A 27,589-nucleotide genomic window follows, 5' to 3' on the forward strand; every position below is an offset into this window, starting at 1 on the left:
TAATGAAGCACACTAACAGTATATTTATATAAAGGTGATCATTATTGACCTTATTTGCATTTACCTACCCAGAACTCCTTGTGGTTATGGCCGCACCATGGGATTTCTGGGGAAAAACAAGCCTTCTGGCCTTTCTGGTAGATGTAGATGAGTGTTTAATAATGCTTCTACTGCACATATATATATATATATATATATATATATATATATATATATATATATATATATACATACATTTGATATACATATGTATTCTTGTTCATAAGGAATACTAGCTTCACTAATCACAGTACAAGTATATTTACAATCTTGTAATGGTTTAATACCCTATTGCTTGTATAACATCATGCATATCCACCTGATACTAAACATTTCCGGATTGTTTTTGATTTATACGTATAGTAAATGCAAGAGGAACGAGGGTTTCATGGTCACTTGGAGAGTAAGGTGTGCAAGTGACGGATCTGATGAAAAGTGTTCATCTGGGCTATACCTGCATTGTGGAAAGAGAATGAATTTGACCTTTGTCAAGCTACTGTACTTCCCTGTGCCTTATCTTATCAAATTAATAAATTGTAAGCTCTCCAAGGAAACTGCTTTGTGATTTCCTTTCTAGAGTTCTAAGTATATTGTTAGAACTTTAAAAACACAAGCGATCATTCATTACGTGGGCATGTAATTATTGCACTGTGGAAGCACACTGGATTTTGAATACAATAACAGCCTAGCACAATGCTTGCAAGTAATGCAAATATACAGAATTATAATGTACATAGCTCATGACAGCTACTAATGTAAGTTCTTGCAATGAAATATTACTTTGTTATTTGATTATTCCTTCATCTTATCATAGTCTGTACATTTTTTACCAACGTACTGTGAGATATGTACATTCAAATGACATGACAAACAAAGGTATGTTAAAAAAAAACGAACTATATATGAGAAGCAGCTTTTGCTTTCAGCTGGAAGCTAATCTAACATTGTAATAACAATTGCTAACAGATTGTGGAAAGCTCAAAATGACAAGTCGTATTTGTAGTTGAAAATAACTTGTCAACGTTTCAAGAAGCAGGATTTGTAACTGAAAAATAACAGGTAAAACAATACCTATAAGATAAATACAAAACGTATAATACAGAAATGTCACACTGAAATTGTTAAGCTAAGAAACTCAATTTTAATTATTTCAGTTTATCTAATTTATTTTTATTGTTCAATAATATCCGTTAAGAAAACAATTGTTTTATATGCTTAATTAAAGGGGGTTTCCTTACGTGATATTAGTATTTAAGTTTCCATTGAATCTCACACATCAATATGAACTGATATGGAAAAACAAGATAGCCAGAAGCACATTATTGATCCTAACCTCTAAACAATACAAAGTGCAATTTGTATTAATACATGACTGTTTAAGATCAGCCGTATTTGTCATATTTATAGTAAACATAATTTATTTTATAGCTCTCCAGTGCATTCAAGGGAAAGGCTTGTTTTTAAGCCAGAGTGGCATATAGGGGTATAAGGCATTTCTGGAGGCAGAGTGGCACATATTGGGTCAAAAGGCATATCATGGGGCACAGTGGCATTTAGAGGGTTAAAAGGCATATCATGGGGCACAGTGGCATATAGGGGTATGAGGCATTTCTGGGGCAGATGTGCATAACTGGGGGGGGCAGGTTGGAAAATAAAAGGAAATAAAAACAAAATATTTTTCTCAATCATAGCTTTTATTTCAAAAAATAGTTTACATAGTTTACATGAATTAACATTTACTGGTAAAACTTTTTTCCTATAGGGTCATCTTATATTCAGGCTTTTTCTTTTTTCCTAAATTAATATTCAGATTCCTAGCATCTTACTGCATCTTGGGACCTTATAATTTTTCTGTGATGTTTGGTGTTTAGTTTTTCAATTACTCTGATATTCTGTATGGGTGATACCCTTTTAAAAGTGAAAATAAACTCTCAATGCAAGTGTTGGTTATTAGAGCTGATTTGGCTTACCCAAGGACAAGCAGAAAAGATAACACAATCAATTTAGGAAGTAAAGATAGTGTAGAAAACACCACTCAAAGGTAGTAGATTGCAAGAGAAATATACAAAAGTCCTCTGTGAAATGTACCAAGAAACCACAGTTGGAGAATTACTAAAACCAAATTATTAGGTTATGTTAACAGGTTGATGATCTTCAAATCCCTGTTAGAATATGTGTCTTTTAATTAACATAATTTTAAATATGGCTAGAAGAGAATAAAAATCTAAATGGTTTCTTCATCTCAGAAGCAGATACTTCCAGCATCAAGGTATAACTGACTGGTCTTTTAAACTGCATCATTAATCAATAAGAGTCTGTTTAATAAGTCAAAAACACCTACTTTATTTATCGGTTTGACTCCAGAATAAACAGTTTGAAACCATAGTTATACTTTATCATGACATCATAGAGTTGGGTCAGCTTTAGTCCTAATATCTTCATTCTCGGAATAAAATCTTGAATGAATATGAATTAATATTAACTAATATGGTGAATTAATATTAGTCTTCCATATTCATCTTTTCAACATTCAGTATTTTAACACTGAATAAGAAGGGATACAGCATAGAAGATCTAATTTTAAAGAAGATGGTTGTCTATTTAGAAAGGAATCTAAAATATATTTATTTACCCCCAAAGTGAATATTTGTTTTATTGAGATGTATAATTTTACAATATGTTTTATCCAATGACGCACATCATACAGGCATCAGGACACTAAATTGTTTGGGGTTAATTCTGGGTCAGACTTAATCTAAAATTGTTCTATTAGCTGTAGTGCAAAAGCAAACATTAGCATCCATTACTCTCTAAATATATGGTTTTATATACGCACAGCAGTAACTGAACTCATTGCAAGTTATGTCTCTAAAACATTTCTCTGAGGCTGAACATGAGCATGAACATTTTTTTCCTGGAAATTCAGAAGGAACCATAGTTTTTCCTGGAATCCCTCATGCAATTCTAGTTTAACATGGCTGTTTTACTATTTCTGTAAATTTGCATAATTGTCAATTTTGTTTTAAAAAATAATAAACAATAGTATGACACAAAAAAGAAAAAAAAAGAAAAGTAATAATAAAACATAATACATGTTTCTTAGATAGATTACACGGCTTACAATACATACCACATGTCAATATCAAATTATATAATTACATAGACACACCTAAACATCAACTAAATTGGCTTATTTAAAAAAGCACTACCTTTTAGTACACATACTCAAGGCACTACTTAAAAATGTAATGCATTTTTGTTTACCAACTTAGAAAATAAAAAAAAATTACTAACAACTTTACTTTTCTATTATAGGATGCACAAGCATACTTTTTTCTGGTTTAAAATGTTTCAGAGATAAAACCTGGGTTATATTGTTATTCGTTCCTCATATTTTGGCCTAATATAGTTTTTCAGGTCTCAATGAACACACGGTCAAATAGTTGGCTATCAAATTAGGTTGGATAATATTTTCTTAGGTTGGCAGTTTGCAAGAAACTTCTTTACTCCATAGTACTGAGAAAATGAACCTATTTGTTTCCAGTAACGGCTAAAATCCTATCTAGAAAAAGATTAACAAAGGGTTAACATAAAGGCAGGCCCTAATTCTCCAAATAGGTCTGGCCTGAATAGTGGCAGACCATTGGGCTTTTCATGCCCCTGGGGAGCAAAAGGAGCCAGCCCACCCATGTTAACATGTTAATAAAGTGGTCACATCTTATATATCAATTAGGCAGTCTGAGAAGCAAACACAGCATTAGTTATAGTGAGGGTGAAGGAAAACCCACCCGCTTGTGTTGTGTGTGCTCCTCATACTGCTTGCCTCAAGCAGTAAGCCAGTAACCAACCTTTGTTCCTTGGTTTGTTTTAAGGCTGTCTAGTACATCAGACATTTGTTCCATATATAAGGTGTATGTAGAGGCATAAAGGTGATCATTGTTAGCCTTATACCCACATGCATAACCAGAGTTCCTTGCAGTGGATTTCTGGCTGGTGAACAGGACCGGCCCAAGACATAATGCCGCCTGGGGCGAAGTTTAAAATGCCACATAAATCTCGTAGTCCTATCACCAGAGATTCTGGATAGGTATACACCGTTAACAATGATCATCTCTTTTGCCTCTATATCCACTTTATACATGGATCCTTTTAGGGCAAATTTCCACTGTACTAGACAGCCTTTGGAATTAATTGGGCCTTGGGCTAATTTGATGTTATGGGAGCCTATGACATGGTAATGTCTAGCGCTGCAATCTATTAATATGATATATGTTGGAGGCCTTACAATGCCAATAGTAAACTGATAAGACTTAATGTTTACCTGTCATATTGATTAATGTAGCAGGTCCCTGGATGAACATAGAAACATATGAGTAGAGTAAATGTGCCAACTTGTAATTATTTTGGAATAGAATTAACTTTGTATGTTGTGTGGGTTTTCTTGTTTATAATGTACCCAACATTTTCTCTTGTTATTAAATCACATTATTAAGAATTGAATTGATACCTGTGATACAGTTATTAAATAGCCTCCAATCCATGGTGAGGAGGGTTTCAACTTCATTGGTTACGCTAGATCAATTTCCTGGACACAGTCAATAAACAAGACTAAATGGTTTATCAGCTTTAGGGGTTTTTTTTCCAAGTACAGTTGGCTCCTACTCATTAACATTACATGACAGATCACCAATATATAGTCACTGGACAGGCCTTGTCAATAAGTAATATTTTATTCACAGTTGACTTGTTCTCTTTGGGATGAGCATTTGTAAGGTTATATATAACAAATGAGAAATGCTTTGAACATTTAAATATATATGTCAGGTTCAAATCATTCCGTGAAATACAATATCTGTATTGTGTTTTAAATAAAAACCCAAACATATGTATTTGCTTATTGACGAAACTACAATTTTACCATTTGGAGTATTTTAGTATAACAGTCGTTTACCATCAATCAGAATCAGCATTAAGACACCCAATTTAGGTTCTGTTTTGTATGTTGAACATACAGACCAATCAATCCTTTTAAGGTATGTTTAATCACTGCCATGTTTAGAGATTCAGTGCTCACGGTAAGTCTGGTGGCTGTACCTGGTATGGGCACAAACCTACTTCTCCCTGTGTTTATTCTGTCCTTGAATAGTGCAAGATGTTTTGGGAAGGGGTTGAGTACACCAGAAATAACCAATAACCTCTCAATTGCCATATGCTGGATTTTAAAATCACACTACCCCCTTGGTTCACAAACAACTTGTCCAACTTAGCTTACCAAATTTTCATTGAGTCTTAGGCAGTGTAAAGGATAACAATTGCCTGAGACTTATGTTAACTGTAGTTTAACCCCATCCTGTTGGCCACCCTCTCCTACGATATATATACAATGTCTCTGAGAGTTTTTTGTTATTATTATTCTACTTAACATACTACATAGTGTATTGGTCTGACCCCACTATAAACAAATACAGACACCTGTGAAAATGGTAATTGATGTGAAATCAAAGAAAAAGTTATATTGATATTGATCAAATGTTGTACTGATAGATTCACATATTTAGCATACACATTAAAAACTATGTTGGAAATGTGTAAGAATAAATTGTAATTTCTTTGGGATATGGTAATCTAGTTCTGAATGTCTTATAAATAACTGTAATTAGACTGAAATCAGTCATCATATATGTGTTCATATAATTAGAATCACATGGTTGCAGAACACAGAAAGGGGAGTATTATTTTAGCCATTGTATTTCGTGAAAAATAGTTCTTGCTTAGAGCTTGAAGAGTCCATTCATGTACTTGTATGACACAGAGCCATTAGTCAGATCAAACAATGCTAGTTACCTCTGGCTTCCTATTCATTGCAGAATCTCGAATACACAAATTGTGTATAGGTGTGTAGAACTCATTTATTTTCTGCTACATTGTTAATATGCTTCTTTTAACTTGAATTGAAATGTACTTGGAAAGCTGACAAGTGCAGATTTGTGAAAAAGGATACAAAATATACAAAAGAACATGTTTTGTTTTTTGCAATATTATAGACGCGGGGGTATATCAAGTGATTTTGTGCTGCACCTTTTAATATAAAATGGTGCAGTTTATTGGTATCAGTACAATTACATTGCAAGCATATATATATGGCTCAAAACCTTACACATGACAGTTATACAATGTTCAATAACATATTGCAAAAATATGATTTTGTAATGATGTATTATATCTGTTAGACATGTAGAAAGGGGCCAAAAACTATTCGGACAAATATCTCAGTTCATTTTTCACTGAATTGTTTCAGACGAAAAACGGGGGTTGGGGTGGAATTTTTAATTTGGAAACAAAATTTGTTGTTTCTCTTACACTTTCATTCACTTTCTCTCTCATGCTCTCCTACCTTCTTCCTACCTCATCCGTCGTCAGTATACAGTTCTATGGCTCACAGCTCTGTTTCTTCTCTAGTATCGTTTTAATCTTCTTGTTCTTCTCTATTCTTTCTTCATTTGCACCTCCGCAGACATGATCTCCCGGTGAACTTCTGTAAAATCAGGGAGAGGATGTCACTGGAAGTGCAGCCATTTTGCGGAGGTTCACGGGAGGTTATTGTCAGTCAAAATGGAGGAGCTTCCAGACACACCCTCTCCCTGACCTTCCATCATGTTGTGTCTGCAGAGATGTGGACAAAGAAAGATGAAGCAGAAGAGTGAAGAAGCCGGAGCTGCGAGACACAGAAGGTAGGGAGACATTCAGAGAGCATGAGAGAGAGAATGAATGAAGCTTTTTGCTTCATTTACCTTTGTATAAGAATATAAAAGGGTTTTGCCTCGTTTTTGGAGATTTGTACAAATTGAAATATGCAAATTGTGTTAGATTTGCAATTCCTACAAATCTGAATGCACAAGTCTAATACCTGTTCATTAAGCACAAATGTGAACATTTATATTCAAAATCCTCCTGTAATAGTTGTCAAAAATAAAATAACCTGAAATGTAGGCCATATTAGAGTGTTCATGGAAGTGAGGGAGCATCTAGTAGCTGCTAAATCCAGGCTGCTGAGATACAAACTTCTAGACCACTTATACCGTTCTCAGTGGCACAAGTTAGCCAGTGAAAGAAATATCTGCCAAAGGAACACACATCTCTTTATCCCAGACACTTCCCGCACATTTGTGGTGTATACTTATTGCAGCAATAGCATAACTACCTTCAGGGCCGGCCCAAGGCAAAATGCCGCCTGGGGCAAATTTTAAAATGCCGCCCCCCCCTTATCTACCCTTCCCCTTCCTCTCCCTCCGTCCCTGCCGCCCCCCCATTATCTACCCCCCCCTTGTACTTACCTTTCAGCAGTCCTGCGGCGAGTCTCCCTGTTCGGTCTCGGTGCCGGCTTGTAATGCTGAGCGCCGGAAATCTTCACATCATTATAAGGCTTCTGGCTACAAAAAGCCTAGGGACCAATAGCCCCTTAGTTCTTTGATGTGTAAGATTTTCTGTGTCTGCCACTGTGCTTTCTATGAATGTGTTATGTCAATGCCTCACAATGTTGGGGGGGGGGTTAGAAATATTTAATAGGTGTCAAGATAAATTAGGGGTGCCCAAAGCTACTCCACAAGGGCCGCAAGCAAGCCGCAGATTTTGGATATCCTAGTTTGAGCACTGCCATCTCAATAAACATTTATTTTTTCTAGGCATCTAGTTTTCTTTCATTTGCAGCTCTGGGGTGACTAGGTAATTAGAAAGAGTGGCCCTTAAAGAGAAAATGGGATAAAAAAAATGTGTATTTGCGAGACTTTTATAGTTCTAATGTTAAAAATAAACAGTTCTTCACAGCAGTAGTTAATTATTTAGATGTTGACTCATTTTCTAGGTTTTTTTGCACATAATTCTTATTATAAAATGTTGTTTATCATGTATTAGATTTATAATCTTACAGATAATTCTAATATTATTTTAATGTTCTAGTTTCTGCATGGATTGTTTTTTAAATATTTCAAATAGTTTAAGAATTATTTTTACAATTAGGAGGTCTAAAGGATTCCTTTGATGGTTATTAACATTACTTCAATTACTTTTGACAAAAGTTCCAAAATTCTCTATTCCCATTGTTTTATAAATCTCATTCAATTAGAGCAAACCATTTCTATTAATATCTACACGTAAAGAAAATTATTGCTATTCAGCCTTGTGAGGTTAAATGAAACAAACCATGTTTACCGGAAAAGACACGATTTCCGCAGTTTCTCCGTACCGAGAGATTATGATCAAGGAACTTCAGCTGATTTAAGTATCTGGGTAACACGAAACGTTGCCACCTCAAGTAGTTAAGTCTGTTGATATATTATCTAGAACATTTTTATGTGCTACATTGCTATCCTCACTCAAATATAAATCTCTTTGTAGCTCTCATAAACATAGTGGAGCAGTAAAAAAATATTCCTTCACCTCTCCTCAACTTTACTTCAAGGTCTTTTGAATTTGACACGTAGGTTTTAACAAAGTTGTAGCTTAAGAAATGGTTTCTGACTGAAACGATAAGGAGATATTTTATTCAGATACTATGCTGTCCAATTTCCAGATGTATTTTACACATCATGCAAAGTGATACTAGATCAATGGTGAGAAAATAAATATATTTTTTAATACACAGAGAGAAACACTGAGGGGGTATACAGGTTGCAGCAAAATGGAGAATTACATCTTGCCACCTTAATTATTAGACTTATACACCTTGACCAAAAACAGTTCCGATAAATTTCTTGTTTCATTTTTGGTCCATTAATTTTTGGACAAAATTCGGAGCGCCTGTTTTATTTGGAAATTAAATTTGTTTTGACTCAGTCAATCTCTATTACACTCCTTCTTACTCTTTCTCACAATATTTCTCTCAACCTCTCCTCCTCAGTATCTCCAGAGCTCCACCTCTTGTTCTCTGCTAGTTCTTCGCTCTTTCTTCTCCAGTGATCTGCTTCTGGTGATCTGCTGAGCTACCTTGGCTTCCTGGAGCACTTCTACATGAGGGTGGAGGACCACAGGGACAACCTCTTCCCCATTCCTTCAACGAGGGCTGTCCCATGGTGCACACAGAGGCCCTGCCCTGATGCAGAAATGCTCCAGGAGGCCAGGGTAACACAGGAGAAGCAGATAATGATGAATGAAGAAGTGTAGACCAGGAAGAAAAATAAGTGTGAGAAAGTTAGAGCGTGACAGATGGTGACAGAGAGCGAGTGCAGAAAATTAAATTCAAATTAGAGCTTTCAGCTTTTTTTTCTTTGATTTTGTTGGGGCCTCCTCCTCATTTTTGGATATTCGTACAAATTGGCAAGATTTGTTAAAACTCTTTACTTTGGTAAACTTGTATAAATCCGAATGCACAAGTGTATTAATTATGCATTATGGCCAACTTAATAATTACTTACTGGAAGTGGCACTTCCTAATGCATAGCTCATGGGTTGGGAAGGAAATGTTCAATCTCACATGATCTTAAAGCCTTCTTACATGAATAAAAACCATAAAGCACAAAGATGTTTTAGAAATGTATTAGAATTACATTGATAATTTAATGTACACGTTATACTGTCCCACTGCAGATAAATATCAAAATGTAAATGCTACCTGCCTTTAAATAAAATAAAACATAAACTGAAGTTCCAATGGTAAATATTTGATCTGCATATACAAAAATATATAAAAACAATGTGAATATGCATCTGTAGACAGGGCCGGCCGAAGACTTAACGCCGCCTGGGGCGAAGTTTAAAATGACGCCCCCCCCCGACGGGCGGCATTTTAAACTTCGCTGACGCCATTATTCCCCCCCCCCCGGTACTTACCTTTAAAGTCTCCCTGCTCTGCCACGGTGCCGGTTTGTAATGCTGAGCGCCGGAAATTGGTGCCACTTCCGGCACTCATCATTACAAGCCGGCACCAGGACTGAACAGGGAGACTCGCCGCAGAGGAGAGAGAGAGGGGCGCCGAGCGGGTAAGCGAAAACTACTCAGCGCCTCTCTCTCTCTCATCCGCTTCAAAACAAACAACCAAAAAAAACGCTTGGGGCGGCAAAGTGCCGCCCCTTCTAAAGTGCCGCCTGGGGCAATTGCCCCAGTCGGCTCCATTGTAGGGCCGGCCCTGTCTGTAGTACTGCTTTGATGCTCAGCCAGCATTCTTGAAAGTGAATTTAACTTAGCTAAATGTAAAATGTTTGGCATTAGAAATTGTATTTCTACTAGTACTTCATAACCAAACCCTTCCTACAAATGATTCTTTCATCAAGTATACATGTGTCTCATTTATATGGCAGGGACAGTTATCATGTGACACAAAAGCAAGCACTGATGGGTCGGTACCATAAAAACAAAAAAGCTTCTGTAGGGTTTTGTGTTATCTTTTATATGATTACTGTAAACATATGATGCATCTAGTACATTTTATATTTCCACGTGCTAGACCGAGATGCTAATGTTCTGTCTATGTATGACAGCGTTATGAGGGATTATATTATACAACATTAACAACAGCGGGAGAGTTGTCGTATGTCTTGGCTACCCCAATATAAGGGTAAAATAAACCTATTTAGTAACAGAAAGATCACTTTGTTTTTGCACAAAGATAGGTACCATAGAAAGTTTTAAAAAAATACTGTATAACCATTCTTGTGTATAGGCAGGTAAGTATATAGATTCTTTTAAAATGTAATGAAAAGCTGTAACCAAAATCAACAATTTTACGTGTCTTTTCTCAACAGAGTTGGCACGGTTTTTTATCAATATGAAGACTCCTTTGCGGTTTCTGTGTTCAACACTCAGCAAAAGAGAAGATAAAACAGCATCATCACTGCAACTTTGAAGCGTTGAGTTTGTCTCATTTCTTGTTTCAATTACTTGTACCAATACGACTCGAAAATGAATTTCTCCTTAGAAAACCAATCCCTTTTTCTAAACATTTTCAACGATTCATTTAAAAAGGGAATAGGCGAGGAGTGTAGTTTGCCCTTGGCCATTGTTTTCACCTTAGTCCTGGCATATGGAGCTGTTATAATACTTGGACTCTCTGGAAATCTGGCTCTCATTATAATCATTCTAAAGCAAAAAGAAATGCGTAATGTCACCAACATACTTATTGTAAATCTATCCTTTTCTGATCTGTTGGCAACAATTGTTTGCCTCCCTTTCACCTTGGTTTATACTCTCATGGACCACTGGATTTTTGGGGAAGTTATGTGCAAGTTAAATGAGTATGTCCAGTGCATCTCAGTAACAGTTTCCATTTTTTCACTGGTTCTCATTGCCGTTGAACGTCATCAACTTATTATCAACCCTCGAGGATGGAGACCAAGTAATAGACATGCCTGCATTGGAATCACAGCAATATGGATTGCTTCGATGGCTGGTTCTTTGCCCTTTATGATGTACAGTAATTTAACTGATGAACCATTCCGGAACATAAGTATTGATTTATTCATCGGAAAATATGTTTGCATACAAGAGTTCCCAAATGAAAAATTTAGACTATTTTACAATACTCTGCTTTTTGTAATACAGTACCTTGGACCTTTATGCTTTATATTTGTATGCTACACAAAGGTAACATTTTATCATTTTTATTTTTAGAAGCATATTACAAAAGACATAAATATATGATCAATATTTAACGATTTACTCTTTATTTCCTTTTAGATATTCTTAAGACTAAGAAGGCGCAACAATATGATGGACAAGATGAGAGACAATAAGTACAGATCCAGTGAAACAAAACGAATCAACGTGATGTTATTATCTATTGTGGTGGTATTCGCTTTCTGTTGGCTACCTTTTTTCATTTTTAATATGGTGTTTGATTGGAACCATGAAGTCATCGAAATATGCAACCACAATTTATTGTTTTTGATTTGCCACCTGACCGCAATGATCTCCACGTGCGTGAATCCAATTTTCTATGGTTTCCTCAACAAAAACTTTCAAAGGGATTTGCAATTTTTCTTTAATTTTTGTGATTTCCGGTCTAGAGAAGATGATTATGAAACTATAGCTATGTCTACCATGCACACTGATGTTTCGAAAACATCTTTAAAGCAAGCAAGCCCAATAGCATAAAAATGAATGATGTCTGTTTAGTGGCAGTAAGTGTGTTGGCGTTTTTTTATCCTACATAAGCACATATGTTTTGTAGCATCAAGCATCGCATTTGAATGCCTGTGTTCAGAATTCAGAACATTAGCATGTTATTTGGACTCTGGGAACTTGAGCAATGGTCATGCTCACCATTCCGACACATTTCACTCGCTGCCATCATTTTATAAACTACCATTTTGGGGAAAAAAACGTAAATCATTGTGCATCTATGTGTTCTGTGGTCCGGAGAACAAGTAGAATTATTATCACTTAAAACTGTGAATGTTACACTGTTTTGTACCTAACACAAATCTTTATGCCTAAATATAGCCACTGTATAACTTTTTTTACATAGTTTTTTTTTAGATTTTAATAGAGTTTTATGTACAGCATACATCATAACATTTTGTATTACAAGAATAAGCTTAATGATATTGCCGTGAAACGTTTTTTATTTGGTGGGGGTTAAAGATACTGACTATTAATTTACAATACCACCGCTTTTATATTAGATAGTATAGAGAAAATGAATATACTGTATATATATTTAAGGTGCAGTGCCTTAATAACTAGAAATGAAAGCCTATGGATGTGTAAATACTATAAGTATATGAAATAGATTGCATTGAATACATATAATAATATATAAACATGTAAATAGAATTAACTATGAATTAAAGCAACCATTTCATTCATTACATATATGTAACAAACATCATTGAGTATTTTTGTAAAATTGTGGCAAATAGTGATTTGAATCTATATTGACCTAAGAAATTGTTACAGTATTAAAACAAGGTTACCTGCAATTAATGATACAACAAATGATGATACAGCAGCAGGCCTTTGACATTTTTAACATGTTTTACTCCACACAAGTGCAATATATCCCCCAAGTAATTATCATACCCTGATTTCCAACATGTGCTTGGGTCATATGCATGTCATTTTGAAAATGCTAGAAATGTATCCTTTACATCACTGAGAACCACATTTTGCAGGCACTAATATTTCTGCACTGGCATTAGTTACCATTCGTTAGCAAAAGCCTTTATAATTAGTTCTGCATATCTTATAGTGATTTGGATCACCAGCCAGCCAAAATCAACATCAGAACCCAAGGTGATAAAGAATTAAAGAACCCATGCTATAATATGAACATAGCAAAAAGTCACATAAGTAAATGCCAAATAATGGCTCCTGTGGTGTTGGTATTCTTTATTTCCAAATAGTTTACTGCACTTTATATTGAGTATGCATCCTGTGTTTTACATTAATGATTTCATTTGGATTTTCAGATTATAATATATTCTAGCATCAGCCAAAACTGATGCATAATAAAACAGTGTTCAGCCCTAAATAATGATAACGTGTCTTAGCAAACAAGAGGTATAAGGGCAGCACACATATGAGTTTCACTTTACCCACTGATTTTGAAGAGCCGGTACTAAAGCAGTTGATGAGTGACAAGGTCAACTGCAATAGAAATTATTTTTCGAGCCAGTAAAACCTGTGTACCATCATCAGGTTGGGTTTTATTAGATCCATACTCAGCTATCCCCTTACCTACACTTTATCTTAACCCCTTAAGGACAATGGGCGTTCCTAAAACCCATTGAAAACAATGCATTTTGAGCCCGTACATGTATAGGCATTGTCATTAAGGGGTTAATAATGTTTTTTTTTTTTAATGTATAGCTATATTTTATTGCCACTGTGTCTGCACTACTACTTTTTTATGCATGCATTACAATATACATTAAGACATTAAGTAGACCCCATTAATCTATGTGCTCATCATCAGAAGAATGGGAAAAAACTATGGGTCACACAAATGTAACATAATATTACATACTCTCCAAAGTGTTTCATGTAAAATCTGGGTGTGGGCCTTCATCGTGATGCACAGGATTCATAGGCAAGACATTGTGATAAGATAAGGTATATCTAAATAATACACTGTAAAATTGCCTAAATGACCCTAACATGTGGACTGTTAAGTTACACAAAAACAAACACTCTGAAATTATATTAGCAGTGCCTAGTTTCCTTTGTTATAGTCTTGTTTCTTAGAAGATGTTTCATTTGTGTATAAAAGTTCTGGACAATTAAATAACCAGGTTGAACATAAATACATAGAAAGCATAATTTATTTCCATACAGCTAATAGGCAAATACTGAACATAATCCAACAAGGTTCACCTTTCTAGTGTTGTGCTAAACTGTTCATGCATACAACTTGCAAAATAAACATTGATAAAGGTATTATTAAGAACATTAAGATTATTTAGGCATTAGAAGACATTAGGCTCTACTTAATATATTGATTAGCAGATGGAATGGATGTCTACAAAAAATGATGAATAAATAGTCACATACCAAGCTAATCAGCATGTTTTTCAGTGAGTTATTTTCACACTTCTTCCACTTTTACCTAGAAATGGGACAATACTCTTAAAATAAAACAGAGTAAGATTTGTTCAAGGTCTTCTCATCCATTCAATAATACATTATGCAGGGCATTCCCCTTTTGCTGAAGTCCCAACTACCCCCCTTTAAGTGAATAAACCCCAAATCATAGATGCTGACCTTAATGCTTGGCACATCAGATAAAGCATGCATTAAATCAGACCACAGGCAAAAGCTTTTCACCATGACGGTATTTCTAATGTGTATATGTACTAAAACAACATATACAAATATATATTCAAAATGTAAACTAAAGAATTTTTGCAATTCAGAAAAAAAAAATATATAAGAAAATTAGATACCAATTCTTTCCTTACAATTCAACAATATTCATTCCACATAAACAATATTCATGGAAAATACCACCATTTAAAAAACGTAGCTGTAACCCATGCTGTAACATCCATTGCATCCATGCACACACAGTTACACACTTTTCAGGTTTATTCATAGATATGCTTGTAGTTATATTGCTAATTGCAGGCATGGAATTTATACCCAATAACCGAAAAATGAAAAAATGTATACAATATGAAAACAAAGTAATAATTAAAGGCAGGGATGACCCTAGGGTCTAAAGCATCTCCTCCTGCATGTACTTGTTTGCCAAGGTAGGAGAGAATGTGTTGGTGGTGCACCCTATATACCAAATGCCCTAGAAAGCCACCTTCTTATGGAAAATACACATTTCCTTTTGGAATTAAATAAAAAGTATACATTAATATTTTTGGCTACTGAAGAAAGGCAGGTTTTATTGACATGGGAGTTCACACGAGGGGGCAGTTGTTTCTCCCTGGAAAGTCCCTTAATGAGCCTCCTGTTGCCGGTGGCTGATTCTTTATGACAGTATTAATGAAGTCTCCCTTATCTAATGAAGCCCTTTTCTCAATAGATTTTATTGAGACAGTGGGTCCCTCTGGATGAGTAAGACTGAGTTGTTCTATTGTTTATCACAAAGCATACATACAAAAATACTAATATTTCACACATTTCCACCAGCTTGCTGTAAATGTTGTACCTTCATGACAATATAGCATACATTAGAATTATGTATTATAACAATAGTTCTATTTCGCTAATGATAGATCTGTGTTAATATATTTAATTAGGTTATATTGCATATTATATATTAATATAAAGTTTTATATTCTTGTACATGATCTAAAACAGACGAAAAAGATAAAGTTGGATTGTCTCACCTGTTAAGACAGGCTTGTTAACTTTATACACATAAATGTATAGAAACAACTATACATTTTATTTCCTTGAATATTTTGTTAGAAGTTGTTAAATACTATTTTACAGTCTTCATACTTATAATCTTATATGGTGTTCTGCTAATTTTCTATCCTTTTTAGCATGAAGAACTAATAAATCACTGTAAAGCAATAATGTACGCTACAGCTGTTGTGAGTTAAAAAAAAAAGTGCTATGTTGTTACTAAATGTTCTTTCGTCTTATCATGACACAATACTTATCTGCACACTTGGAAAAATAATTAAATCATTTTAGAGTAAATTTTACTTTTTTATTTTCTAATTAGATGAGAATGAATGTACAAATGCAGTTGGTTTCATAATAATTTATTTTGAGTAAATATGCATCCCGTAGTAGAGGTGTTTGAATTAATTATTTTAAACTGTTGTGTGACAATAGCCTGTATTAACACAAAGAAATACTAGTTATGCTTGTCGTGTAATCAAATACAAGCACAGGCCCAGACTAGACCTCTGGCACGCCATGGAATTTCCAAGCTGGCGGCCAGTAATGCTCCAGCAGCAAATCAGGTACTGCAGTACTGCCGCTGGTCGCATACACATGGCTGCACACTGCAAGGGTATACAAGCGTAATGTATTGGAACAGCTGAACATATCCAGCCCAAGGCTGCTTGTATGTCATTTAGTGGACAGGGCCACTTAGTCATCCCCAATCCGGCCCTGTAGACAGGACCTATGAGTCTCCCTATGGATCATGAAAGCGTAATATTTTCTATCTATTAATATCTTTCTCTTACACATGTTTAGATGCCATTTTTCACAGGTAGAATCCTATACATTATATATTTAATTGAGATATAACACGTTCTTTGCTACAAAAGAAATAATTTTATTATTGGAGGAAAAAGCTGTTTAATCAAGCTACAACAATACAGGCTGTTTTAAAATGTGCAAATAAATATAGTTCATTTTTCATAGTTTACTAGTTACTAAGACATATTGACAGTATTTATTCACCGCTGTCAGCTATACGATGAACACATGTATTGCATGATTATTAGATTTAAGGCACACGGCTGGCCTTTATAAAGACACACTCTGCCCATTCACTTACAAATAAGCAAAACTTGATGCTAGATTAAAGTCATACATTTTAATATAAGACTACATGATACAAGAAACTAAACATACATATCTACAGGCCTATATATTTAAATGATTGCATTCATAGAATTTGATTAAGCCCCCACGCATTTGCAAGGTGGGCACAATGAACATTTAAAGGGATACTACAGCTATCAGATGCATTAAAGTCTATATGATGGATGGAATGTTCCTTTAAAACATGGTAAAAGTTCTTAAACTATGACACCTGTCCCAAGTAAACATATTGGAACTTTTCAGCTACAGCAATTATTCACTTATTCATAGGAAATATATTACATACATTGATATATGTACAACATAAAAGAACATGATCAGATTTTAGGTATCAAACTCATTGTATACATTTAAAGCTGTCATCGCTATTCAATGAATATTGACGTTTTTATTTCTATAACTTCTATAACATACTTGTGAACTGAAGGTTTCATGTAAATTATTTCCATATTCCTTTTTTTAATATTCCACAATGTCCCATTATGTTTTCACGGCACATGTTAAGTGAATAAATAAACACTGCTTTGGTTTCTATAACAAAAAATTATGGGTAAGGAATCATGAATAACACTACGCTGCACAGCAAACTATTTTAACTGTGCATAAATTGTATAAAAATGAAAATATATGCTTTAAATGCCACAAGACAAAACAAAATAGAATCAGCGCCAATCATTTTGATAAAATGTATTTATCAGATATATGTTTGCATTATGATAATTAAAATGCAATAAACCTATATAATTTTTGTTTTACTTCTGCTTCCTATTTCTATTTCTACACCCATCCACAATGATATACTATTTTTTTCATTATTTCCAAATACCAGACAAATGATGCAAAGTTGATTATAGGCAGTAGAAAATAGAATTATTATGACAATGATCATTTATTTTCTGTTTAAATATTTTGCTTGTCAACTGACTATATATATATATATATATATATATATATAGATATATATATATATATATATATATATATATCTATATATATATATATATATATATATACAAAATAAATGTATTGTGAAAAGCCTGTGGTGACTGTAAAAGTGTTGCTATCATATAACACAATTAATGAATACATTTGAAACTCTGTATACTTTGTCAATTTTAATATCACATACGTATCTACAATTTACAGTGTATTTGGAGAATATTGCCTGTAATATTAGTAGTTAATAAAAGTTACATCATATTTCTGGAATTTACATATTTGTTTCTTCTAGTTAAATGCGTTGTCATTAAAAAAAAAGTATTGATTTATAGTAGAAAATGTAACCAGCAATCTACCTATGAAATAAAATATTTCTTCACCATAAGATTTTGATGAAAAATGTCAAGATAGTTATACAATTAGGGCAGAGAATTATAGAAAATTGTTTACCAGTAGCCACTTGAACATGTTTCCTTTGCAGGGGAATCATCTAGACAGTCCCAAATGAGATAGGAAAGTTTACTTTGGAACTCTGTGAAGGTTTGAAGCATAGGCCGCATGCATTCCTGTCAGATTGTTTTGCCTTGATACAGCTGTGATAATATGCTTCGACTTGGTAGATAATGTGGTTTTTGGTAGTTTTTAACGACAAAATACCTTTTCTTGGCAAATATTTTGGGTATTGGAGAAAGCATGTACCTCATTGTGGACCACATCACATTGCAATAATTTTGGGCAACGAGTGTTGTCACAAGACCCCACAAGGCCGTGCAGGCGATTGGTACAAACCATTGATCGTTTAATGAATTACTTCCTAATAACGTGCAAAACATGGCTGTCTTCCTGTAGCCAATGTTCAGTTGATATTAAGTGGTGTATAATATGGTGAGAAATGGGATATTGTCAAGGTCAGAAAACTCTGTGTCTGCACTGTTAAATATTTGTCAGCAAATAGTTGGTGTGTTATCATTCCTTGGTGTTGTAGAATGCACACCTGGAGTGTAAACCCATCTCCATGCTTTAAACCAAGGCAGACAAACTGTGACCATTGAAGCATCAGATTACGCCTGTTGTTTTCAATAATTGCATTGTAGAATACAAGAAGGGATTATCAGCTATGCAGTCTGGAAGATGAACACATGGTATGGTATTTTTAGGTATAAAGGGAACTAGCATTTAAATGTCCAGGTATGCAATGTTCATAGAGGCCCATTTTAAAACAAAGGATAATGATCACAGTGGACGGTTTTAGTGTCCTGTATATAAAGCCCCTGACCTTTCAAAGTTGATTCTGAAGTATTTTCATGCTAAAATATTATCTTTTTTATATTTTTATAATGCATATTTTTTGTATTTCAGTTATATATTCCAATAATATTATTAAGTATGGCAGGGTGCTGGATTTCCTGCTGTAATGATAGAACCACCTCAAAAGTAGAACATGAACCAGCACAGGCAACACAACATAAAAATAAACTTGAAATAGATGAAGATCAGGATCATGGAGTCAAGAGATGGGTATGGTTTTATCCTTTTCGGTGCCAACCATGTATATGGCATGTGGTTGGCAATGTAAGTCCAAAATGCCAGCCATCTACCTGGTATTTGGTGGCACTACAGGTTGTCGCATCCACAGTCATTTTTGAAGGATCATGAGGCTGTCAATCTGCAGACATCTTGTTTACTTATAGTGAAAGCCTTGTTTATTTAACTGTACATGCAAGACTCTTATTAAAAAGCAAAGCCTTGCAGTTAAATATGCAGGCTTCTTCTTACAATTTTGATAATAAATTATACTTACAACATAGTATGGGTTAATAAATCCCAAAAGCCACCTGTTTTAAAAGAAGGCTGTGAGGAGTGACAGAGGTGCTCTTCCATCCTGTCTCAGTTGAATCATTAATCAGGCACTTGACCAGGCTGCAGGGTTTAACGCCAGACACCATAAGCTGATCTGTGGCACAGTGTCTTCTGGCTATAAGGTTCCTACTTTTAGAACATTTAGTAATTCAAAAAGATTCCATATCCCTATAAGGCTACATGCTCATAAATCTATTCATTAATTTAGTAACATTTTGTAATACAAAAAGAGCCTATATGCTTATCAGCCTAAATGCTTAGAAATCTGTTAATAAGCTAAAACTGGGATCTTTATATTCTCCATATGCGGTCAAAACCCAAGGTCCCTAGGTTCAAATATAATGTCAGCTGTATCTAGCAGCACTAGAGCCTTCTACATGATATCCTTCTGCATAACGTCGCTTTAGTTTAATGCTTCTATTATACTTTTATAAATATACCAGGCTACAGTTTGAGGCAGCACAAACCTATTTGTTTAATGATGCTTAAGTTCAAAAAATTACTATTTTGTTATTAAGAAAATACACTAGTGAGAAGGCACCAGGGCAATCACTAGGGTTGGTAATTCATGATGTCTCCTCCATGAATCTGTACCGCCACTCCCCCTCCAGTGATGTCACTGAACATAAAAATGCATCGTGTTTCTAATAAAACATTTAATATTCAGTATTTTCCATTTTAAGTTGTCTTTGTTATTTTTTATTAATTGTAACAGCAAACCCCATAGATGTAAGTATAATGTAATTATCCAGTACTGCTCAATCTGTAAGATCTTCCCCGCCAGAGCACCGTGTGCATCCATTACATAACGCACCTATACTCTGTTCTCACCAGTAACGGTGCACCAAGTTGTAGCATATCATCCTTCTACACAGCTGAGCACTCAGCATCTCTCTCCCACTCGCAGTGGTACTTCCGGATTCACTACATCATCAGCCGTGGCTCGAGACTGCCCAGAGGATGCCAGCTTTGGGTGTCACCAAATGTGGTCTGCACCAGCTGTGCACCCACCTTCCTTGATGACACCACATCACAATGGTCACATTGGTCACCTCATTGGTCACAATGAAACATGGAAGGGTTTCTGTGAAGAAAGGATGTATTCGGCTTGACCCAAATAACTACCCAAAATCCAGAAAAATTAAAAAAAGATTGCTAAAACAGGGCTCCCTGGACATATAGTCAAGTAACAATCGCTAACTTGAATATGCTCACAACAAATGCTATTTTAAATTTAAATCACTGTTTGTCCAACTAGATCAAAGCAATTGAACAATTAGGTTTAAGAACATAAACTAGCAGTAAAAACTGGGACTGATACAAGACAAATGTAACCTTTACATATACATTTGAAGCCCTACACATTATCTGGATATTTATTTTAAGATTGTTTTGCAATTAAGCATGTTTTCCAATTAAATCTATTTAAATTATATATCATTTAATGTAATTTATTAATAATACTGTAGAAAATGGGGACATTAAGGTAAACAAAAAAAAATTAAAAAAGCAATTTAACATCGGAAACAATGCAAGTAGTGGTTCTCGCACAGGAAATGTATACTGGATAACCAGAAATAGTTTGGTTTCCGTTTAGGCAGTTTACATGGAACTAGATTAGCCTAGATTTCATTTATTTTAAAAAAAATATTAGGTACCAACTTTAAACTACTGTTATTTTTTTCTGTGCAAGCATTGCTAGGGTCGTTTATAAACTATTTTTCATTAGCATTGCAAGGGTTATTCTTAAAACTCTAAAATGTGTCCGTTTCACATGCATTTGTCTATGGACCGCATAGAAATAGAATTGTTTAAGTATTGATGTTACTCAGCTTTCTTTGCATTATTTTTTGCTTGTCTGGTTTCTATGCGTGAGGATTTGAATTTACACAAGTTATTGAATCGCAAGTCATTGTTTTTACTCTAAAGTTCGTTTCGAGTAAAAATCTTTAATGTTCTGGGCAAAACAATACATTTATATTCCAGACTACCTTAAAAATATGTCATATTTGCTGTTTGGTGGATTTAATTAAAATGATTTTATTTGGCAAGACAATGAGTTCTCTGTGAGACTACTTGGAAGTAGGCAGCTCAGCCTACCAGTATTGGGAAAAAAATACGGCATCAACACAAATCCCAAATAAATACAAATCTGAATAAAGACACAGTGCCAGTGCCCTCTTTATCTTTTTGCTCCTTTCAAGTAACCAACATAGTGTGTGATTTTAGCTGTATTAGTGTTAAGATCTTAGTAGAAGAATGTAGTTAAATCAATGAGGATTTTTTTTTAATATTAATCTCTTTCTGTACTAATGTACTATATGACCAAACATGTGGACATCCCTTCTTATTATTGAGTTTAGGTATTTCAGCCACACCAAATGCTAACACGTGTATAAAATCAAGCACATAGGCAGACATCTCCATAGACAAACAATGGCAGTAGAATGGGATATTAAAGAGCTCAGTGACTTTAAACTTCGCACTAGGATGCAACGTCATAGTATGCAACCTTTGCCACACGTTTGCTTCATAAAATGCACATAAACCGAAGATCAATATGTGTAATGCTAAATATCGGCTGGAGTGGTGAAAAGCATACTGCCACTGGACTCCAGAAGAGAGGCTGCCAGCAGAATGGTACCTACTGAAATGCACAATACCTACTAAAAAGTTTGGTGCAGGAGGCATTACGTTTTGGGGCTGTTTTTCAGGGTTTAGGTTAGGCCCTAAAGGTAAAGGGTGAATGGTATTGATAATGCTACAGCAAACAAAGATATTTAGTTTTTTTAATATTATTGTTAAATTTCACTTTCTATATTGTGATATTGCTACATACTCTGCACAATCTCTGTAAATAACATGTAATGCTATATAATGTGATGTTTGACCCTTGGCAATAGATCATTTAAATGGTTTCTCAAAGAATTAGATTTCATCTTGGTTCTCATCATCTTCCAATCGTTGGTGTAATAATTATACAATCTCTTTCAGCAGTTCTTGCTTGACCATCAAACTACAATTAATTGAACATTCCTTTAGTATTTTCTTGTTCTTAAATTCCAAACCCATTATTGGCATAATTTTCACTTTACATGTTTTACGGTTTTTTTTAGTAGCATACAATATGAACAACTACAATTTTATGCAGGATTGCCAACCTTTAATTTGGATAGATTAACTGTTCTCCTAGAAATTCTGGCTTCAAATACTGACAATACAAGATTTTCTTGGTTGCTAAGCAACATTCTTGAATCATGGACTTTGTTAAAATATGTTTAATCTATTTCAGACTATAGCCAAGATTTAGGAACCTGTGCAATGTATAACCTAAAATCTTGCTGGAAAACATATTTTAAAAATACATTTTACTTTTTTGCTTTATTGTGATTATCTTAATACATTATTTTCCTATGAAGACAACAATTAACTTTTAATACATTTAACGAAACTATTGCAATTTAGTAATTTTAGATTTTTACACATTCATTTTAACACAGATTCAAACACCTACACATCTACACATACATGCTCACACACACACAATTACACATCCATTTTCCATGGTCCATCGTAGCCGCTTTCAGTAGTGGACAGGGGTCAGTATGGGCACCCTGACTGGTCTGCAGCCACGGAGCCCCAAACATAACAAACTGCGATGCACTGTGTGTTCTGACACCATTCTATCAGAACCAGCATTGACTTTTTCAGCAATTTGAGCTACAGTAGCTCGTCTGTTGGATTTGACCACACAGGCCAGCCTTCGCCCACCATGTGTATTTATGAACCTTGGCCGCCCATGACTCTTGGACCACTTTTGATGATACTGATCACTGCAGAGCGGGAATAGCCCATAAGAGCTCAGGTTTTAAAGCTGCTCTGTCTAGCCATCATAATTTGGCCCTTGTCAAAGTCGCTCAGATCCTTATGCTTGCCCATTTTTTTTTGCTCCTAACACATCAACTTTGAGGATGAAATGTTCATTTGCTGCCTAATATATCCCACCCACTGACAGGTGCCATGATAACAAGATTATACGTGTTATTCGCTTCATCCGTCGGTTTTCATAATGTTATTGCTGATCGGTGTATATAAACAAACATACACATCCATTACATGCCCCTGCCCACGCCTCCCCGCTTACCTCTCACCGCTCCAGCAGCTTTCTATCTTTACTTTGTGAGAGCAGCCCCGCTTTCACTGCTGGGGTCACTTGACATAACCTACCCTTGATTAGTTCATGTATCCCTCTACCAGTTCAAAATAGCTTAGAAAGGCTCCTTCAGACCTCGACGGGTGCGGTCCAGGTTGGAAGGGCCCTTTCTAAAAAAATTCAACTGGTGTGAGGAGACAGGAAAAGTGGTCACAGGGGTAATTACGTAAATGGCCTTATCAATTGATAAGTTATTACAGTTATAGTGCCTTGCAAAAGTATTCACCCCCCTTGGCTATTTGTTGCATTACAACCTGGAATTGAAATGGATTTGTATCATTAGATTTACACAACATGTCTGCCACTTTGAAGATGCAAAGTATTTATTGTGAAACAAACAAGAAATAAGACAAAAAATAACAGAAAACTTGCATAATTATTCACGCCACCAAAAATCAATACCTTATAGAGCCACCTTTTGCAGCAATTACAGCTGCAAGTCTCTTCAGGTACCTCTATATAAGCTTGGCAAAGCTAGTCACTAGGATTTTTGCCCATTCTTTAAGGCAAAACTGCTCCAGCTCTTTCAAGTTGGATGGGTTCCGCTGCTGTACAGCAATCTGTACACACAGATTCTCAATCTGATTGAGGTCTGAGCTTTGACTAGGCTATTCCAAGACATTTAAATGTTTCCCCTTAAATCACTCGAGTATGCTTAGGGTCATTGTCCTGCTGGAAGATGAATCTCCATCCCAGTCTCAAATCCCTGGAAAACTGAAATAGGTTTCCCTCACGCATGTCCCTGTAGTAAGCACCATCCATCATTCCTTCAATTCTGCCCAGTTTCCCAGGCCCTGCTGATGAAAAACTTGGGGATGGTGTTCATGTGGGTGATAAATGGGTTGGGTTTGCGCCGAGACATCCTTGATGGAAAAAAGCTCAATTTAATTGACCAGAGTACCTTCCTCCATTTGTTTGGGTAGTCTCCCATGTGCTTTGCTTACTTTTTTCCTTAATCAATGGCTTTTTTTCTGGCCACTCTTCCATAAAACCCAGCTCTGTGAAGTGTATTGCTTAAAGTGGTCCTCTGTGCGGATACTCCAATCTCTGCTGTGCAGCTCCTACAGAGTTATCTTTAGTCTCTTTTTTGTTGCCTCTCTAATTAACGTCCTCCTTGCCTGTGAATTTTTATGGACGGACCTCTCTGGCAGGGTTGTTGTTTTGACATATTCTTTCCATTTCTTAATAATGGATTTATTAGAGCTTCCTGGTAAGTTTTGGATATTTTTTATAACCCAACCAAGATCTGTACTTTGTCTTTGATCTGTTTAGAGAGGTCTTCATGGTGCCGCTTGCTTGGTGATACCTCTTGCTCAGTGATGTTGCAGATTCTAGGGCCTTTCAGAACAGGTGTATATATACTGATATCATGTGACAGATCATGTGACACTTAGATTGCACACAAGTGGGCTTTATTTAATGTGACTTCTGAAGGTAATTGGTTGCACCAGATCCTAAGGGCTTCATAGCAAAGGGGTGAATTCATAAACACTCACTACTTTTCCGTTTTTTATTTTTTAGAATTTTTTTAAAAAGTTACTTTCTTCATTTTACTTCACCAATTTTGACTATTTTGTGTATGTTCTGTGTTGTTCTCCATGTAGTTTGTGACCAGTTGCTGACCCTACTTTTGGACTTGTTCCTAATTTTATCCTTGGCTTGCTGCATTACTTATTCCCACTTACTCAATTCAGACCTTCACTGATTCCCATGCCTACTTTTTCATTCTGTTGGTTATCTGATCGCCTTGTTTGACCTCAGCCTGCAGTCTGTACTGTCGCCATATCATTGCTTCTAATTCTAGTGAACAGTAACAACTGCAATCGTATAACCCTGATGGAATGCATATATGAATATATACACTATATTTTTACAAATCCCATTGTGTCTGCTGAAGAAATCTGTATTTTTTGAACATGTGCATGCTAAAATAGCGCAGTAGTTTGTGTTCCCCAAAAACGTTGATACATACAACTAGAGCAGACAGAACTATGGAAGGAAAAGGGGGGAATGCATAAAACATGATTGTGTCATAACTTCCCATTACTGCTAAGAGAAATGGGGGAGGTGAATATAATTTACAAAAAAATAATGCAAAGCAAGGAAAGTGTCTGAACAGACACTATTTTCAGTCACTGTCCCATTGCCCTGGGTAGCTCTTCCACTGTCTGCTGAGCATGGGCTAGTTGGGGAGATCATGCAATCTACCCTGGATGGCCAAGGGCGGTGAAAAATCTATTGTAGCTCGAATGTGGCCTCCTCGCAGTGGTAGGGTGAGGTGGCCTCTCCATCTTTTGCCAATCCACCCCAACACAGGTGTCCCAATTTGGAAATATGAAATATTTACATAATTTTTAAAAATATCAGTAAGAATTTATTGTAAGTGCATTTTTGAAAAGCCCATAGGTCAGTCCATTTTCTTAAATCCTACATTTTACAATTCTATATACCTAACAAACCTATACAATTCGGTGATTTTGCTAACCTAGTGATGCAAAATAATGATTTTATTAAAGACAGGAGGCAAACATTATGCTATAACATTCCTCTACTACTCCTAATAGCAGCCAAAAAAACGCAACTGAATAGTTAAAATATGTTGACAATTATACAATCTCGAACAATTTTACAACAGAGTACAAAATCCCTCAAAAGTCCCTAAATATTCTTTCTTTGTCTGGTCCAATGAGGACCTAAATCGTGTAAAACTTGCAAACACTGGAGGAGGGAATCAACCTCTTGCCTCAAAGGGAATCAAGAAATTCTTAACCTATGACAAAATATGTAGAAAAAAAGAAGGGAGGGTTAGAAAAAGCATTCTTATAATCAGGTTAGCAAAATCACAGGATGTCGCATATTATGCAAGTTTAAAGCAGGCATATGAATTAACCAAGTATGTCGAAGCACAAACATACATGTTTTAGAGATAACGATTAATTAATCAGCCATGACGAAAGAAAATGAACAACCTTAACCACATCCCACGTTATTAGTTATCTAGGTATTGGAGGTATCTTAATTTTAATTCCTTTCAAAACCTGGCATATTAAGGGATATTTTCCAAGTGGAAAGGAATCCACTAAATCATATCCTGCAGAAATAGCAGAATGATACGAATTGATGGTACATTTTGTACCAAGCACCAGCTAGACCTTGTACCTGGTGCTCGGATGTCTAATAATTGGACTTGTGCATTCATTTTCGGGCGAACATGAAAACAAACACGAAGGGTGCATTTTTGTTGTTCAGCCCGAATACCGAACATGGCGGCGGCAAAACGTATACAAAGACACACAACATGAAGAATCTTGGTGTTCATCTTCGTCTTCGTTTACTAAGCTCCCTGGTCCCTTCCCCATCTAGCCTACCTTTTCTACGCAGCATCACAAGGGTTAACGGGAGCAGAAATCCGTAGGTTCGCAGTCAGGAGCTAAAGGGCCGTGCAAGTGATTCTATTGGTTGCCTGCAGGGGCCTCCTCTGGCATCAAACCCATGCAATGCTGCTTAGATGATGGGAGCAGAAATCTGTAGGTTTGCCGTCAGGAGTTAAAGGCCTTTAACTCTTGGAGTGGGGAGACAGGCCAAGTT

General features: G+C 35.5%; 1 protein-coding gene across 1 annotated transcript; it reads left to right on the top strand.

Annotated features, from left to right (window-relative positions):
* The first annotated feature begins 10,732 nt into the window (after positions 1 to 10,732).
* Positions 10,733 to 12,486, top strand: NPY1R (neuropeptide Y receptor Y1). Its single transcript, XM_053460064.1, has 2 exons — positions 10,733 to 11,613; positions 11,707 to 12,486. The coding sequence occupies exons 1-2, from the start codon at positions 10,933 to 10,935 to the stop codon at positions 12,121 to 12,123; spliced, it is 1,098 nt and encodes a 365-aa protein (XP_053316039.1). The 5' UTR covers positions 10,733 to 10,932; the 3' UTR covers positions 12,124 to 12,486.
* Positions 12,487 to 27,589: the final 15,103 nt, after the last annotated feature.

The sequence above is a fragment of the Spea bombifrons genome, chromosome 1, assembly GCF_027358695.1.
Source record: "Spea bombifrons isolate aSpeBom1 chromosome 1, aSpeBom1.2.pri, whole genome shotgun sequence".
Classification (NCBI taxonomy): domain Eukaryota; kingdom Metazoa; phylum Chordata; class Amphibia; order Anura; family Pelobatidae; genus Spea; species Spea bombifrons.